The sequence below is a fragment of the Rattus rattus genome, chromosome 3 (genome assembly GCF_011064425.1).
Source record: "Rattus rattus isolate New Zealand chromosome 3, Rrattus_CSIRO_v1, whole genome shotgun sequence".
In the NCBI taxonomy this organism is placed as follows: domain Eukaryota; kingdom Metazoa; phylum Chordata; class Mammalia; order Rodentia; family Muridae; genus Rattus; species Rattus rattus.
The window spans coordinates 152,854,849-152,873,285 of NC_046156.1; the positions used below are offsets into that span (position 1 = coordinate 152,854,849).

Genomic DNA, 18,437 nt, shown 5'->3' on the forward strand with positions numbered 1-18,437 from the left:
TCAGGGGTTGTGCCTTTTGCCCAGTAAGCATCCTCATCGTGTTGCTTGAAAGACCAGTGGTACTGCAAGGGAACAAGACAGGGGAGAGGGCATCACTATGTGCCAGTGCTCTCCTTAGCTTAGTGCCCACATCCCAGTCTATCATAGGAAACCCAAGTCTCCTCCCCAAGTCACTGCAGAGGGGCACACAGCAGCTTCAAGGGCAGCAGATCTCTCTGGGCTGGTCTTAGCACATTTTCTTTCAGGTGACACTCTGGTTCACAAAGTTCTTTCTTACCTGGTCACTGTCATTTAACTTTGGCTATAAGGATGTATCAGATGCCTTTTAGACCCCTTCTGTTCCCACAAAGGCCTCAGCACAGGTGTGGAAGACCACGGTGTTACATTGTTGCTTAGCAGCACCCTGGGGGATTAGACTAGCGCTGGCCCAGAGCTCGCTGGTGCAGCGCTGTGCTGCTCTGGGTGAGCCTCTGTTCCAAGGTCCTCTGGATTCCCGGTCATTTGCAATCTAGGCTGTTGTCTGCTCCCTTAACAGAACTCTGAGTGGTTTTAGGTTTGGTGGTGATCAGGAAGGTCTTGAGAGGGTTTTTTGAGATACCCCATATTGTATTCGCGTTCCTGTATGTTGCCTCATCAGGTGACTTTTTTTTACCTGCTGCCTGTGGCATAATTATTCATAATCTGAAGAATCCTGAATGGGAAAAACATGCATTGCTATTTTCCTTTTCCCCTTACTTCTATGGATAGTCTAAACGATTTCTTTGAATTGCACTTTGATAATTAGCTCCTGGAAGTATAACAGCGTGGTGGCTTCCCAAGCAGAATTCCTTCTTTAAAGTTAATATACCAAACAGAGCGGTGTTTGTAGGTTTGTTTTAGTTTTGTAAAATAAAGTTGTTCTTTGGTCTGTCAAAAAGTTTGCTTTTTGCCCCCCTACTTAGTCACTCGTTCTGTCCAAGGTTTAAGATCCAGCATCAAAATCGTGATGACCTGCTGTATTTGCTCATAGTAACTCAAGAGAAAATTCTTTCAGTGAGCTTCATTCACAGTTGACCCTAGCAAAGCGAGTCAGCTTGTTGATTTGTGTTCTATGGGCAGATAGAGAAGAGTGTCTCCTGCTTTATGCCGTTGGGAGTTTATTTGCCCTGCTGTTTAATAATGCTTGGTTCTATGATGTCATGGATAATCGATGGATGGTTTTACATTCTATTTTATTTACCCGGTTGCATGTGGTTGCATGTAGCGTACGTGCAGCTGATCACAGGGTCTGCAGGCAGCCCGGGCAACTCGAATAACCTCTCTCCCCTGTGTTGTGGACAGGTAAGCCAGGATGGGAAGTCTCTCCTTGATAAGCTCCAGCGCCCCCTGACCCCCGGCAGCTCTGATTCCCTCACGGCCTCTGCCAACTACTCCAAGGCGGTGCACCATGTCTTGGATGTCATCCACGAGGTCCTGCACCACCAGCGCCAGCTCGAGAACATCTGGCAGCACCCAAGGTTCGGCTCCACCAGAGGCTGCAGCTCTGTGTCTTCCAGCAGGACGTTCAGCAGGTGGGCGCCCCTCCCTCCCCCCTCCCTCCCCTCCCTCCCTCTCTCTCTCTCTCTCCTCTCCTCCATGCCCAGAGAGGGTGGGGGCTCCGGCTTCTGACTGTGGCCTGGTGCTCTCAGCATGGCTCTCCCACTCGCTCTCTGCAGACACCTGGGGTGAGCTTTGCTGCCCTAGCTGCTCCCTCTCACTTTCATTGACTTATGTGAACAGCGCTGATTTTTTTTTTTAAATGTGGCTTGTTCCTATAAGATAGGTAGTGCCACCAATGGTGTGTAGTAAGGGCTTAATAATGTGTCAGGTGGACGTTCTGGCTGTCCATTTCTGCATAGTCAGCACCTCCTTTGTCACGTTGGTGCTCCTCCGCCTGCTGTGTCTGTTGCTGACAAGGACTCAGACCCAAAGCTGGGAGAGCGTGCAGAAGCTGACAGCTATAGCAATAATGAGCTCACGTTCTTGCCCTAAAACTAATGGGAATTTGCGCTACAACACTCGGGTTCTGGGGATGAAGATGCCTGTGTATGTGCTAATCCAGCATCCCAAAGGTCGACCTGAAGCCACAGTGGTTGTTTGGGGTCAGACCAGTCTTCTCTTTCGATGTCACTGAGTCCCTGCCCAGATTCAGGCAGGTTCAGGGGGTTCAGGTTTCCAACTCCCCTGGAAACCCAAGTGTTAAGTGGGATTTCTGCTTGGAGTTTGGAGAGCCCTGCTGCAAACTGACAGAAGATCCTCCCAGTGGACATCAGTGAGTGTAAGTCTGGTGACGTCATAATGCTTAGGACAGGTGTGTCATCTGGACTTTTCACCTTCTGCACTCTTTTCCTGATTGTACTTTTGAGTTCTCCGAAGATCATGTATAAAAACACCTCAGCAGTGGTCATTCTGGTGTTTTAGTACTTTTTAACGGGGAAGAGTGGAGAAGAGGGTGGGGTGGAACCAGCCTCCTGGGCGCCTTATGAGGCAGTGAGAACCACAGGAGGAAATCATCAGTTCTTCCACTGAGCCATTCAACATGGCGGATTAAGGACACGTCCTCTCCCCCGGGTCTCATTTGGTGACACACTTGTGAGCCACTGTCCTTTCTAACAGGGCCTCTGTTCTCCCCGAGGAGGCAGCAGCAAGGTGGTCTCCTCCCCTGGCTGTTTGGGACCCTTGTGTTGTGGGAGGAGTTGCTGGAACTGCACAGGCTAGGGGAAGGCACCAGGAAGGAAGCCCTTAGAAGAGCCTCAGGTCAGTTATCTGGTCTGGACCGAGCACTGAAATTGAGGACAGCAAACAGTACATGGGGACACAGCCACAATTCTGAGCTCACCTGTTTAAGCCAGCATTTACAGACTATGAACATCAGGAGGAGAAAGTGTCTTCCGACCACACACTAACACCCCTGTTAACACCACACAGAGACAGATGTGGCCACTAAGGGAATACTTCCTGACTTGTAACGCTTTGGACCTGTTAATGAAAACAGGGAACTGCTAAGGAGGTTTGACTTGTGATGGCAAAACTCAAAACCAGAAAGATTGATCCAAACAAGTGTGTTGATAAGAAGGGTCGCAAAGCCAGCAAGGCTTCTCCAGATCTCAGGTTCCGTCCTATTAAGCAGAGTGGCGAGCGGAGGAGACAGAACGAGCAAACAGCCCAGAGCAGTGTCTGAGAAGACCGTTAGCTGGAGACAGATCTGTCCAGAAGAAGAGTCTGTAAGAATATAGGAAGCAGTTAGCGATCCCAGACTTGTTTATTTGTCTGGGGTAATCAAAAGCATCAGCAAGGATTTTGCAGGGAAAGGAAATGCAGAGCTTTCTGAATGCAAACAGGGCAGGGTCACTGTCTCCTGCCAGCAGCCCTCCTAGAGGAGAATTCTTACCAGAACATTGACCAGACTGTCGCCCAGGGACTGTGCCATGGGGAGTTCAGTCAAGTAGTTAATTTCTCATAATCTTTGTACAGAAGCAGTTTGGGATGGTAGTGAAGGGTGCAGTCAGGGGGAGGTGGTCAGGGCCTCAGAGGTGTGGGGCTTGTTTGTGCAGGCTTACCCAGCTCACACGTGCTGGCTGCTCACTGCTCTTACCTTTGCCACGGTTAGCCTGAATGCGACCTTTGCAGATCCTGACAATCATGTAATACACATTTCCATTTCCCGTTTCCTGTTGAGCAACCCTCGTGGAAGGCTTATTTGCATTAAATGGAGTAACAGCGACTTTTGGTCAGTGTTTTCCTTTATGCCTATGTTTGACTTTGGTTTTTCTGTGAAGCCAGTGGCTCTTCCTGCCCCACACTTGTTCAGGAAGGGTCATTCCCAGTCATGGAAGGCATCCAAAGCAGCATGCTCTCAGACTTCTTTTCCTGTCCTGTTTGCCCGGCTCCTAGAGTATTGCGATTCAGTTATCCAACACAACAAGGTACATGGCCCTGCAATTTCCACACCATGAGATGCTCTCCAGGCAGGGAGACCTCTCCCTCAAAAGTCTCTGTTTGCTCCTGGGGACCTCGTGTGGGAGCAACACTCTGGAATTACCTCCTACAACATTCCTTCCACATAGATGCTGTATCACAAAACAGGTTTTCTCAGGCAGTGAGGCACAGTGGTGTGTACCGGGGGTCCCAGCTACTCAGAAGTCTGGGGCAAGAGGGTTCACTCAAGCCTAGGAGACAAAGGCCAGCCTAGGCAGCATAGTGAAACTCTGTCAGGAAAAAATACAATGAGGAAACCTTTCTTAAGTCACTGAGCAGATCCCGGTCATTCTCAAATCTTCTCACCTGTATATCTTTCTCCCACTTGGGGGTACAGAGGTACTGTGTTTGTTGTGTGAGTCCTTTTCTTGGAGAGATATAAATGGATACAGGCTCCTGTCAAGGGAGAGCACAAAGATAGCCCAAAGCCCACCTTGCAAATAAGTGAGTTTATTGTGCTATTTTAAGGGAATGTGTGACTCAAAGGAAACCACGTCATCGGAAGTTCTCATGCCATGGATGACAGCTTCCCCCATAGCTATGTAGATGGAGTCCCACCTTAGTTTGCCTTCTACAATCTCTATGATCCAGCACCTCTCAAGACGACAAGGCCATGCCCAGTTAGGGCGAAATTATATACTGCCTTTATAATGTCTGTATCATGTGACCTCAAAGACGGTTCCATTAATAGGACAGAAAACACACGCACGCACACACACACACACACACACACACACACACACACACACACACACGTTGTTGAAGTGGACAAGCCTTTTTGTGTTTCTCTGCATGTTCTTTGGGTTACCTTAAGTCCTGTGGTTAGGTATACTGTTCCCCAGGCAATGACAGATTTCTTGTCTGGTTTATACAAGCAGCATTTTTAGAGATGGAAATGCAGTTTATAAAAGATACTGCCATGGCTTCCAGCTGGACTTTCCACCTTGTCACTTAACTGTGCTGATGCCTAAGACCATATACCAGGTCAAGCCCTGCATTTCAAGTGTTTCTCTTGAGTTAACTTCCTGGAGCCCTGTTTTTAGCTTAAAAGGGACAATGGTGAAAGTCTACACATATTTCACCGCAGGGAATAGGTACAGATTTAGAGCCCATCTTGTCTTTAGACCTTAGAAAGCTTCGTGATCTGTGGACTTGCAGCAATGTCTGGACACCTCCAATAATCAAACGCACGAGTGTTTCCAAGCACACACTGAAGGGCTCTGTGAGGATTAAACTCTTTCACACAGTTTTATATTTATTCACAAGTTCTTATACTAATACTCAGGGAGACATACGAGTCCCGAAAGTCTGGTAGAATAGGTAGTAGGACCCTCTTATAGAAAACTGCTTTACAGATTGGGTATGGTTTTTAGGATGGCCAGGACCCTGCTCTCTGCGCAGAGAGTGTGTCAGGGGCTCGTCCTGCGCACTTGCTAATTGGCCTCCATCCAGGTTGAGTCTCTGCTTTTTTTCACCAGTAGTCAGAAGTGTTCCAACACTTTTCTCCTTCTCGCAGTACCGACACCTACCTACCCATCAGCTGTGCCAGCCCAGAAGAGGCAATAGCAGAAGCTTAAGAAAAATGCTGGGAGGCTGCCTCCCTACCCTACACATTGGCTCCTCCACAAAGTAACCGAGACTGTTACTGCCTCCGCTAATCGGGAGTGATGGTGCCTTTCCCTGGTTGGTTGGAAGAACTTACTGTGTGCACAGCGGTATGGTATGCCAGGCCTGCCTCAGCCACAGGTGCTCAGATGGCAGGATGAGTAATAGTTCTAGAAGCGCACTTGCCATCATCACGGTCAGACTTGTCATTATTCAGAGGTCAAACCATCAGCAGTTTTCTGCACATTTAGCTGAAGCACCTAAGTGTTGCGCTGTCTTTTCAGTAACTTGACCTTGGAGTTGGCCACTAGAGGGCGCTGAGGAACAGGAAAGATGCTCACACCCTGCCTTCTGCATAGGGAGGAAGACAGTAATAGCTTCCTAGATTTTTTTGTTCTGCCTGTAAGCCAGGTTGCTGAGGTAAAAGATTAACTTCTGACTTGTTCTTCAGCTTGAAGGGGAGGGCAGACACCAGTGCCTGCCCTGTTTGTGGGGCTGGGATTTTTTTTTTTTTTTGGTGGAACAGAATTGACAACCATTGGCTACAGCTGTGATCAGAGATGGCTGGCTGGACTGAGGTGATAAAATTCCACGACTTGCTAATCTTCTTATATTGAAATGAAGGGTTTGTGTACATGTCTTTAAGGTGCTGTAACTTTCACAAATACATTAATCCACAATCTCCTTGTCAAGGAGGAAAATTTACCCAGACTTTCTAAAGAGACAGTAGCCTTGTGGGAGACTTGGGAACCTCAGCAGGATTCCGTAAACGTCTGCTCTTATCTTAATGAGGTGCTTGGTACCTGCGCAGCACTTCAGTTGCTTTGGTGTTTGTTAGAAACACAGTGTCAGCAGTATTTCTACATTTCTGTTGGAAAGAGCCATTGCTAAAGGAAAAATGGCCGCTATCACGCTGCGGGAGCCACACACAATAGCTTTTTCTTTCCAAGCTGAGCTTCCTGCAGTACTTTTCTGAGGGTTAAAAAATAAAATAAAAATGTGATGATTAGCTCCCTCTAGCTATCTAGCAAATGTCTGTCTCCAACATTGTGACACCATGCCTTGCTTCAAATCTCTGTAAGCTGAGAGTAATCACCAGGCCTCTGACTTTGCGATGGTTTTTGTTTGTTTGTTTGGTTTGGTTTTTGGTTTTGGTTTGTTGTTGTTTTTAAGTCAAGGAACATAAAGAATATACTGCAAAAAGTTGTGGGTTTTTGTTTCTTAAAAGTCTTCCCCCCATTATCCCTTTAAGAAGATCTTACAGGTAGGTGATAGGCTGGAGCTTGGATCTTATTTTTGTACTTTTTAAACTTTTTTCAAGTTTAAAATACTTTTTTGCTTATTAAAACTTTATTATAAAGAACTTACAAATAAAAGTATCACGCATTGAAATGTGCCACACCTGACGTCTACACTTCTCAGTGAACTTCTGTCTCTCTAGCCTGCCTCTCGGAAGCTTTGGGGGTTCCTGATGGACTCTCCAGTTCTGTGTGGAGTGGTCACGCTCACTGAGACAGTCGTTAGGGGAACGAGACATGCTTACTAAGTTCTCCTCAGCAGACCCAGGTCTACTGGGCAGCAGGTGGAGAGTTGCCTAACGATTCCCTCGCTGTGTTTATAATCCCCAAAACAACTGGTGTGCGGCGAGCAGTAGTTCAGACGGAATGGAATATTTACAGCCTGTGCCGTCCGAGAGCTTCAAGTAAGATGCCAGCAGGCCAGAGGTCCAGGTGTGCCGCGCATCTGCCTTGTGGTTGCTGCCGTGGTTCACGAAAGACACATTTAAGTCCCCAACTGTGTGCGCTCATCACCGCTGACTGGGAGGGAAACCGAAGCTGAGAAAAATAGGGAACCTTCTCCAAGCACACAGTCAGATCACATCTGTGTGCAGAGGGGTGGGTGTCGAAAGCGTGGAAGTGTGGTGCCTTGCAGGGCAGAATCAGAACGGGTAGATGAGTTAGACAACACAGATAGAACCAGGGAGCAAGGATGATGGGCAGGTGACTGTCCGTGCTGACTCGGACAGGTAAGGATCTGAAACCAGGCACGAAATGAACAGGGAGGGGAACGAGAATGGGAGGAGTGTGCAGCCTTGGCCTGAGCACCCATGGCTGGGCTCGTTTCCGTTCCCTAACCTCACTTCAGCTCATGGCTGCTCACAATTCCAAAATGATTTCTACAGTGTCCTGGAGGTTTGTAAGGTTCACCGCCATCTGTGTGGAATAGAATGGTGCAGAAAGGGTGTTCGGGTGTGGAAAGGTGCAGAAGGGGCCTCAGGTGAGGGATGGAGAGCAGGTTGCCTTTATTGTGCAGCCTGTCCAGGAGCACAGTTCAGCCACTGTGGACCAGCAGTTTGCCCTGGTTTATTTTGACATTAGTGAGGGTTTCCCCCACCACTGTCTTGGCTGGGTATGCCCTGCTTCTATATCCATCTAAGATCGCTTTGAGTTGTGTGCGGGACCTTTGTGAGTGTGAGGTCATAAGGATTCACCCTTGGGGATGAGATCGATACCTTTAGAAAAGGAGTCTGGGAGAGTTTGTTCAGCTCCTAGGCTTTTTGAGGACTGTGGAAGCCACAGCCTGGGAGGAATAGCCCTCGCAGGACAGTGGCACCGTAATCTTGGACTTACTGGTTTCTAGAGCTGTGAGCAGACATTTCTGTCACATACACCCAGCTCAAGGTGTTGTGTTTTATTAACCTCACAGAATTAGACAGTACCATAGTCACAAACATGTACACTATAATGTCCCATCAATAACGGTCCACTAGCCAGTGTACATTATGTACGTTTTTGTAATGTTTTAAGGAGATCACTTGATAGTTTTTCTGCCACTCTCCAACACAGACTCAGTGTTCATTTGATGAAGTATCCTGTTAGATATTGCTAGTGTCATGTGAGTTCAAAAGTTCAAGCGCCAGTGAGCTGCACCACTAAGCTCCAGCCGCGAGGACAGAACACCAGCTTGCACTCTGGTTAAGTTTATGGGATGTCTGGCTGTTGTAATACCTCACAGTTTATAGAGTACATTATCCTCCAAGTCCAGGCCAGAGGCATGTTAGTGTTGTGTTTTCTGAGGCTTTCGTCTGTGTTTGGTATCTCCTACAAAAGAGATAAAAACGAACAGGAAACCCCACCTCACTGCATAGTTAAACTTGACTCACCTGAGTTTCGAGGCATAGTGCCATGCCCACCATATTACCCCAAATCCAGTCAGTTTGGTGGCTCTGTCACACCTCAGAGAAGGTGAGATTTAATTTAACCATCACTGTATGCAGTGTTTATACTTAGAACAATCTGCTCTTTTTATATAAAAGCTGGGTACAGTCCGGGTGGAGAAGCAGATGTAAGACGTAATTGCAAAGTGAATTAAATCAGTAGTCAGGCATTTCTTCCTAGTTTATTTTGTTTTGCTTCATGTTTGCTGCAGGATTTTGAAAAGGAATGATTCTTTCTAGATTGGCCTAACCAATGGGCAAGGTGGACGCTTGTTAATGGCCCATGGCGCTGTTTCCTTCGCAGGTGCTGGACTGGATAGAGAACCACGGAGAAGCATTTCTGAGCAAACACACAGGCGTGGGCAAATCCCTTCACCGGGCCAGAGCTTTGCAGAAACGCCATGAGGACTTCGAGGAAGTTGCACAGGTACGAGAGGGCCCTGAATATCTGGTGGCCAAGTTGGAGGTCTCTTTTAACAAACCTGAAGTGACTTAGCCTTCGCTGGGTGTGGGAGGTCATTTAGTTAGGTTAAATTAATTTCAGAATACGGTGATCTTCATCCAGGCAGAAATTGATCTGGTCAGTTATTCTCTGTAAATTGTACTGGTTTTCAAACAAGTTTGTCTTTAATGATTTTCTTTCATTTATTAGCCTAGCCTGTGGCTTCCACTTCACAGTTGGAGAACAGCTTCTGAGGTTTCTGCAGTGACAGACCTGATATTTGGTTTGTCCATTTCTAGTTGTGTTAACTGTGTGCTTGGGAGGCTGGAACCACTTGTAGAGGGTGCTCAGAGCACAGGATTTGTAGAGTTCAAGTGTTGGCTGTGGCATTGACTGGCAGCAGGACTCTGATCTGAAAAGTCACACAGATGCAGCTATGGACGTCGTAAGGGAACAAAGAAAAGTTGCTTTCAAAAAAATCACCTAATTCAGAAGTGGTGGCACGAGCCTTTAGGTTCCAGGTCAGCCTTATTTACAGAGTGAGCTCCAGGACAGCCAGGGCTAACAGAGAAACCCTGTCTCAAACAAACGAAAACAAATACCCTCACAACAGACACACCAAAGAGGCCATTTACGTAGTACAAAAACAAATTCTGACAGGTTATGGTCCTTGTAGATAGCCTATCACAGGATCTTACAGGTGAGAAGCAGAAAGTGGCCCCCGCAAGAAGGAGCATTAGACATTGGCTCTTCAGTCACAGCAGAGGCGTGTGCTGAAGAGGCCGGTGTGGCCTGAGTCAGCGAGAGGCCTTGTGCAGGCCGTTTGGAATTTTTGAGTGATCACAAAAAGTGTGAAAACAGAAAACATCACTGCTGTGGGGTATGGTAAAGAAAATCAATTAAGGCAAAACACACACACAAAAATCAAAGCAAAAGAAGCGAGAACAAAATTCATGCAGAAAAATTATAAAATACGATATAATAGACTTGAAGCATGAAGTATGTGAATGGAAGAAGGCTTCAGTTATTAAAGGAAGAGTGGAGTGTGGTGAGAACACTGTAGTCTCACAGCCCACTAACCACGGGATCGTGGCTGTGCTGAGGCTTTTCCCAAGTAAATGGCTTGCCTACTTGCTGCTCAGAATTGGATGCAAGAGTGGAATTACAAGATAACAAATGGTCCCTAAGTCCCACTCCATCACAGAAACATGTTTAAAACCACACTTCTAAGAGCTGGTTACCTGTGCAGAGGAGAAGGGATGGGTCTGTTCTCTGGGTCTGCAGCCCTGGGACATGGCTCCGACGTCTCCAGATGCCCACATTCCATAGGGGTCTGCCTGCTTTCATTTCCTGGAAAATGTTTGGCCACTTTATTATAACCAAACATAGAAAATGTATTTTTATCTTGCCTTCATTTTTTTCATATGATAAGCTACTTCCAAAATTACTCTGAGCTGAGGATAAATTTGAATTACATGAGCAGGAACCATTCAGGCATCAAAGAATCTCAGAGCACAATGGCAAACGCCCAAGCTCTAGAAGGCCAGACTGCTGGTAAGAGCTCATGTTTCCCCGTGCTCTCAGATTGGGGTGCCCTTCAGCTCTCTTGACATCTTCTAATATGCAGGAGAAGAATATCTGTCATTTGTGTTACCTCCTCTGCAGCCCTGCGGTTGTCTCCATTCTCCATTAAGGAGCTGTCACCTGTAGCTGAGCTAAACCTGTAGGCAGTCATCAGAACTGCCGGCACAAATCTGCCTGAAGGATTCTCAGGAAGCAAAGGTCACAGGAGTGTGTACTGTGAATGGCTTTCCATCCCTGGTCAGCAGAGAGGCCAGTGCTAGCTTGTCCCTTGTGCTGTCCTCCCGAGTTCCAGTGCTTTCTCACTTCTCACTCCTTGTCTCAGGGACACCAGGGGTATCCAACCCTCTTCCCCAAAGTGAGCATGCAGTGATGGAAGTCAGACACATGCAGGGAAGTATCAGGAATACTGGAGCTCGTGTTTCAGATACCTGCACCCACTTTCCCTCCTTCTAGCTTTCAAACAACCACGGACCACACATTGGCTCTTCCACCGGGTGCAGGGGAGGGGACAAGGGTGCAAGCAGCCACCTCAGGCTCAACTTCCTCAACAGGCATGGCTTGTGGCAAAGTGGCTTCGTGTAGTAGAACGTAATACCCAAGCCAGGACACAAAAGTTAAAGAACTGGCTACGTTAGCATAGAGAGGAAGGCTTTTGGAGGCTGGCACCTCGAAGGTCAAGAGGCCAGGCTTGAGTGAACGAGGCCTTCCAGGGCTGCATGTGTGTGGCCAGCTTGTGCTGGCATAACTCAGACTCTACCTCAGCATGTGGCTGTAGCTGGCTTTTTGTTTGTTTGTTTTGTTTTAACTGATTTCTGTCTCCCAGATCTTATCTTTGCCTCTCCACCCATGCCATGCTCCAGTCCATTCTATAGGGCCTGGACCCTTCAGTGACGGCCTCTGCTGCCAGCATCCTTAGCAGCTGCCCCCCGCGCCCCCCACCCCCGACTTACCTTTACTCTTCCCTTGAAAAGCATCACTTGCTCCATAGACGGTAGCTAGAGAAGAGCGCTCTCCTGTTTTTACTCTCCCCCGGTCACCCACTTCCTTCCATGCGTGGTCAGTAAGGGGAGGACACACACCCGCGGCCGGCTCTGCTCATGCTCACCCCTGTGCTATAATAACAAAGCTCCAAGACACAATCCTCCCAGGGAGTTTGCTGTGCCTCAGGAACACGCCGCCACAGGCAGGGCGAGAGGCCTCTCCAGGACAGGCAGGCACGGAGCCACGACCCCGAACCCATGAGAAGTCCTGGGTGCTGGGTGACTCCTACTCTGCTCCAGTACAAATGTGTACAGCAGATCGGTTCTAGACAGGCTCTCTGTCAAGGAAGCACACTTTGGCTTTGAAGCTCTCTTCGTTAAAACCTATCTTTTCCTCAGGAACAGAGTAGCTTGCCTTACATTGTACTCGGAGGATTGCGGGGAGGGGGTCTGCTTTGCCTCATCCCCTCATCTTGGCCTGCTTTAAGTGCAATGGCATTACTGGTTCGGGTTTTAGACTTTGCTATTTTAGTGGGCGGTTGATACACCTTAAACTCTGAAATAGGAACAGCATAAGTAAAATTATATTCCCGGAGGGAATACAGAGTTTGAGATGTATAGAAAAACAAACCCCTCTTCTTTGTTAAGATGGGGTTTCTTTTCCAGATTCCTCTGTAACATTAATTCCAAGTTGGTTTTGTTTAGAGGTCTTTTTTATGAAAAGATTTATTTATTTTATGTGTGTGTATTTTGTCTGCATCTATGTCTGTGCACCAATGCATGCCTGGTGCCCATAGAGGCCAAAAGAGGGTAGAGGGTATTAGACTCCTGGGCATAGAGCTGCAGGCAATTGTGAGCTGCCCTGTAGGTGGTGGGATCAAATGTAGTCCACCGCGATTAACCGCCACACCGTCGCTCCAGCCCCCTAGAGATCTTAAAGTAGCAAGTTGCTTAATAAAGCCCTGAACTTAGAGATCTGTGGCTTGATGAGGTAGCATAGGCAGGTTAAAGCAGGAAGCAGTGAAAGCCTATAGCTCAGTTCTCTGAAAATGGGCTAAAGATAGGTTTATTCTGTAGAGCAATTCAGTGTTCTAGGAAGGAGGAACCCTGAAAGAACGTCCCACGTTGACGTGGTGGAAGTGAGCCGTAGACTGGCTTTATCGGGTGCCAACCCTTGGAGTCGAGGTGCCCAGGGCTTCAGTGTTTGTTTCCGATGCTGCTAGGGCCGCGTCAGGAAGAGCTGGCTCAGTCTTACAGAGCTGGACTTCCTTGTGACGACTGCGAATCGGCCCTCTGTCTGTGCGGTGATTGTGAGTACATCTTTGCTGCCGCGTGAGCCACTGTGGCTGTTGTGTGCTGTGGGACGTGCACAGCTATGGAGCATTGTCTTGTACTCTGTAAAACTTAAAATGCTCTCCATGTGAAATACTTGAAGGTGACTGGTGGAAAGGAAGGCGCTCCTTGAGCAGCAGTCTTTCACTGAATAGTTTCCTGAGTCAGTGTTTTTAAATTTAGTAAGTTATGATCACAACAGATGTGGAAAGCCCAGAGAAACTGAGTTTGTGGCAGCTGGTTCCCAAGAGCAGCAGGGTCCTGACAGACATTGGAGACTCTGGCTTAGCATCTCTCCATAGGTCCTCTGTGATGCTTGCACGACCCTGCACTTCAGCTGCCAGTGTCTTAACTTGCCCCAAGGCATCCTTCTCAAGACGTGTGTATGGATAGCTTTGTGTGTGTCGTGTAATCACCTTCCTAGGTAAGGGTCTGAGAATGTGTCCTGTAACGAAGCTCTTGGTACAGTTTCAGAAGACTAGGGATGTCCTCGCCATGCTCAGTGTTTGCTAGGAGGATGCAGCGTCCACACAGAAATACACGTGTCCATGACTTGAACTTCTGACATCTATTTGTTTTTAATAAACCTAGCTTTTACTATACATATTACGTTTTAGTCATTTGAAACTAACAAGTAGAGAATTCAGGGCAGATTCTTTTTAATGCGCCATTTCCCTCCAAGCCGAGGTCGTCCGTGCAGCAGCTGCAGTTAGTCAGGTCCTTAGACCACAGAGAAGGAAAGGCAGGGCAGATCCCTGAGGCTGCTTTCCCTGTTACGTTTCCTGAAACTGAAGGAGATGGCTGTTCCTCTCTGGTTGTGTAACCATCAGCCCTCAGATAGTCGCTCAGTTTTTCTGGGTCCCTTCCCCCTAACAGTAAAATGGTACTAATATCTCCCTTCACCAGGTTGCTGTAAGAATGCATTAAGGAGGGAGGAGGGAATCAGTGACAGAAGGTCCTGCTCCTTGATCTAGAACATGGAGATGATTGGAAATAAGAGGTTGGCTATGAAAGGACTTTGACAGTAGCTAGGCATGTCAGGACCTAACGTAGATGGTGTCGCCAGTGTTTATCCTGTGCCCGCCTTAGTTTATTGAACACCCACCCACCCTGGGAAAATAATGGGTGTCTCTGGTGAAATGCTGACAGATGTAAACAGTAGTTGGTGCCCAGTTGGGGTCACTGTTGCTGTGACGAAACACCATGAGCAAAGCAGTTTGGGGAGAAGGGATTATTTGTCTTACACTTCTACAGCACTGCTCATCACTGAAGGAAGCTGGGACAGGAACTCAAGCAGGGCTGGAACCTGGAGGCAGCAGCTGACGCAGAGGTCCTGCAGGAGTGCTGCTTACTGGCTTGCTTCACATGGCTTGCTCAGCCTGCTTCCTTAGAGAACCCAGGACAGTCAGCCCAGTGACAGCACCACCCACAAATGAGAGTTACCCCCTCCCCCATTAATCACTAATTTAGAAAATACCCCACAGCTAGATCTTATGGAGGCGTTTTCTTAATTGGGGTTCCTCCTTTCTGATAACTCTAGCTTGTGTCAAGTTGACATAAAAGTGGCCAGTGTAGTTGGTATTTTGCCTTATCTCCCACATAGAGTTTTCCAAGTCCTCTGTTAAGGGTTTTAGATTGTTCCTGCCGTGATAACTGCTGACTTTCCCGCTCTGGCATCTGTTGGCATGGAGGGACAGTGGTAAGCTTGCCCCATATTCGCTGTGTTTCTCTTTCCTGGATGAAAAGTGATGCTTGGGGGTTCTGTGCCTTTTACACAGCAGTTGAAGTTGTCCACAGCATCTGGTTTGCTTGGTGCTGGCCCTTCCTCCTCCTCCCCCTCCTCCTCCTCTTCTTCCTCCTCTTCCTCTTCTTCCTCTTCTTCTTCCTCCTCCTCTTCCTCCTCCTCCTTCTTTTTTCCATCTTTATTAACTTGAGTATTTCTTATTTACATTTCAAATGTTATTCCCTTTCCCGGTTTCCAGGCCAACATCCTCCTAACCCCTACCCCTCCCCTTCCTTATGGGTGTTCCCCTCCCCATCCTCCCCCCATTACCGCCCTTCCCCCCACAATCCCGTTCACTGGGGGGTCCGTCTTGGCAGGACCAAGGGCTTCCCCTTCCCCTGGTGCTCTTACTAGGATATTCATTGCAACCTACGAGGTTGGAGTCCAGGGTCAGTCCATGTATAGTCTTTGGGTAGTTGGCCCTTCCTTCTTCTTCTCCAATTCTGTAGTATTAAAATATCTTGGAGATTTTTTTATTCATGTTTTCTTTGCTCATTGTCTTTAAAGAAAACAAATGGGAAAGGTATATTTAGGATTTCCAATACTCACTTTCTAGTATCTAGAAATTTGCATTTACATTTATTGTAAATACAGTGTGTATCATCTTTGGAGAGGCTCGGGCCCTAGTGGCTGAGAGCAGGAGGAGGACCACTCAGCTACCCCTGCATTGCAGCTGCTCCTGTCCCAGATTCTGCTGGTTACACAACATAAACTGTTTCTCAAGAAAGAGGAAATGCTTTGCTCTCCATTCCCTCCCCACCCTCACCCCTGCTATTGTGCCCTTTAATCTCCCTGATGAGGAGAAAAGGAATACCCCAAAGAGGGGGGCCCTCAAGCTGAAGAAAGGAGAAGGCCAGTCCCTTCAGATCCCCTGACACCTACCAACTTTAGATTGCCAGGTCTCTGGTCTTTGATCAGGTCTTAAACAGCTGCTGCTCTGTTGACTGGTTTTGGCAAACCTCAGTTTGCCACAGGGAAGTGGAAGTGAATTGGTGTCCCTGTCACAGGGCTTCTGTAGGGTTTAGAGTAGCTGCTCAAAAATCAGTGTTGATGATATGGATAGTTTGACAGTGAGCATTGGAAACCACTGCCAACCCAGTCTATTACAGAAGGACTCAGGACAGCTCCGCTGTAAGGAAGGCCTAGCTGGAGTTCAGATGCCAGTGCTGATGTCCCTGGCTCCATCCCCTAATCCCCCACCCCTCACATTCCCACCCCTCACGCCACATGTGGTTCTCTACTAGGGAAAGCCCTGCTCTCCTCTGTACAAGCACTATTTTCTTCGACTATAAGATGAGACGGGGAATGCATGGCTGTGGTTTAGTATCATTCACAATACACTTGCTCCTTTAGCAGCCATATTTTTCCCAGGGTGCCTTACTGCTGATGACGTCATAGAAAGGCTCTTGGCAATTAGGAAGGCTCCCCTATTGGGAGGCACTGTCACGTGAAGATTCACTTAATGAAACAAGAGAACTAAGCTACTTCAGAGCTGAGGTGACAGTCAATGAGAAAGCAGGATTTTTTTACCTCAGAAACATGCTTGCTCCCAGGGTTCTGTTTTCCAAAGGGTGCACTGAGCTGGGAACTGCACTCAGTCCCTAGCCTCGCTGTACTGGTGTGACTAAGTGTAACTAGTGTACCAAGTTGGAGGCCACTCTTTCTCCAAATTTGTTGGACGTTGTTTATCTCTCAAAGGACCATTCGTTGGGAGTTTGGCTCTCCTACTGACAAGTTTAGGAGAAGGGACCTTTAAGAGTTGCACCTGCAGCTAGCCTCCAGGGCTCCTCCTCCAGTGAGACACATTTTGACAGAATTTTAGACCCCCATCTCTGTCTGGCTTCCTACTTTAAGATGTGATTTCCTCCCTTACTTATGACACTAGAGGCAAACCAGGGACCACCTGGTCTTCGCCTTTTGATCTGCAGAACTGTGGGCTAAAGCACTTCATGTGTAAAGCTAGTCCGTCTCGCTGCTTTGTTACAGCCATGAAAAGTAGGTTCAGAGATTGCTGCCATTCCTGTTAATGAATGGTGCTTCGGAATCTTGTTACACCCAGAGGTTGAAAGGGTTTGGAGGAGTAAGCTAGAAAAAGCCTAGGACTATGTTCTGTTCAGGGAACTGGTCCCAGGTAGAAGGCGATTTTTCACGCACATAAAGTCCAGGAGTTACAGGGTCCTGGCAGCTTTAGCCAATACGTCAGAGGAAGGCTCAGAGTCCAAACACAAGGTTTTCATGGTGTCAGAGGCCCTGTAGGATCTCCCAGTGGAGCCTTAGAGGAATGGAGCTGTCTGTCGAGCATGCATCAGGTACATTCCCAGAAACTTCCCGACCTCAAGGTGCAGCCCTAGACAGCAGCAAAGCAGTCGGACTCACGCATGTCTTAGGACCTGGTTTCTCATTATGGTCTGCACAGGGTGCTAGAGCCGGTTCTTGCATTTAGTACCCACGCTGTTGGGCCTTTATGTTTGTCAGTCTTCTTTTGGATAGGACTGTTGTTGCCAGCAAAGGAGCCTGTCTTCCTTTGGTTTTCACATGATGAACAGTTATAAGGAGTTCACCTTATATGGAGTTAGAAGGAGCCTCTAAGGCATCAGCTGCTCCAGTTTTGCTTTGTGAGATGCACAGGAACCTTGGGTATCAGGAACAGAGTGCTGTGGTTTTGTGTAGTGTGTGTGCGCCCTCCCTAGAGGTCTGTGTGCTGAAATGATCCCCAGTGTGATGCAGTAGGACAGAAAATGACTCAGGCTGGTGTCCTCGGGTGGGTCTTAGGGTCAGGGCAGATGCCCCATGACTGAATTCTAGTGGCTTTATAAAGAGAAGAGGGGCCAGGAGAAACATGTGCAGGCTTGTCTCTTATAATGCCCCAAAGCATGTTGGGACTGCCACCAAGGCCATCAGATGAAGCCCTTAGATCCTGGGCTTCAGAACCACGGGCTGCAGTAGTCCTTCTTGTACATCTCACCCAGTCTGTGAGATAGTGATGTGGGCAGCAGAAAAGATGACGATACAGAAGTCCTCTCTGTCTCGGTGGAGCCTTGCTTCCCTATTCCAAGCCGCATCGCTCACTGAGCCTGACCCCACCCCCAGGGACACCCTTCCCACACTTTGGCCCACCTTATACTCTGTTCAGTAAGACACTTGCTCTATTCAGCTCTAGGAGTCTAAGGAGGAGGATGAATGAGCCAACTGATGCCTCAGCAGAGCCACAGGCTGGAGCTCTGTCCTCCCTGTAGGGCAGGCTGCTCTGACAACCCTGAGAGCCTCCAGCTCCTCTCGGCCCCTCCTCCCCTTAGCAACGTCCCTGTGAGCAGTTTCCAGTAACAGTCGCAGGCTGTAGCTTCTCTGCTCATGTCACAGCCACAAGTGTATCAAGAATTGAACTAGAAGAGTCTTCAGAGAGCAGTGCCCATGTCTCTCCACATCACAGTGGCTTTATACACCGACTACTTTACAGCCGCTGGAAGTCTTCCTTCCTCCTAAAACTGTGTACTGTGA

The 18,437-nt window shown here is 48.0% G+C and overlaps 1 protein-coding gene across 1 annotated transcript in view; it reads left to right on the plus strand.

Moving 5' to 3' along the window:
- Trio (trio Rho guanine nucleotide exchange factor) overlaps positions 1–18,437 on the plus strand; it is a 290,571-nt gene that overhangs the window by 135,588 nt on the left and 136,546 nt on the right. Inside the window, 3 exon segments of the mRNA XM_032898677.1 lie at positions 1,321–1,489; positions 1,492–1,550; positions 9,123–9,245. Of these exon segments, the coding sequence (XP_032754568.1) occupies positions 1,321–1,489; positions 1,492–1,550; positions 9,123–9,245 (351 nt within the window).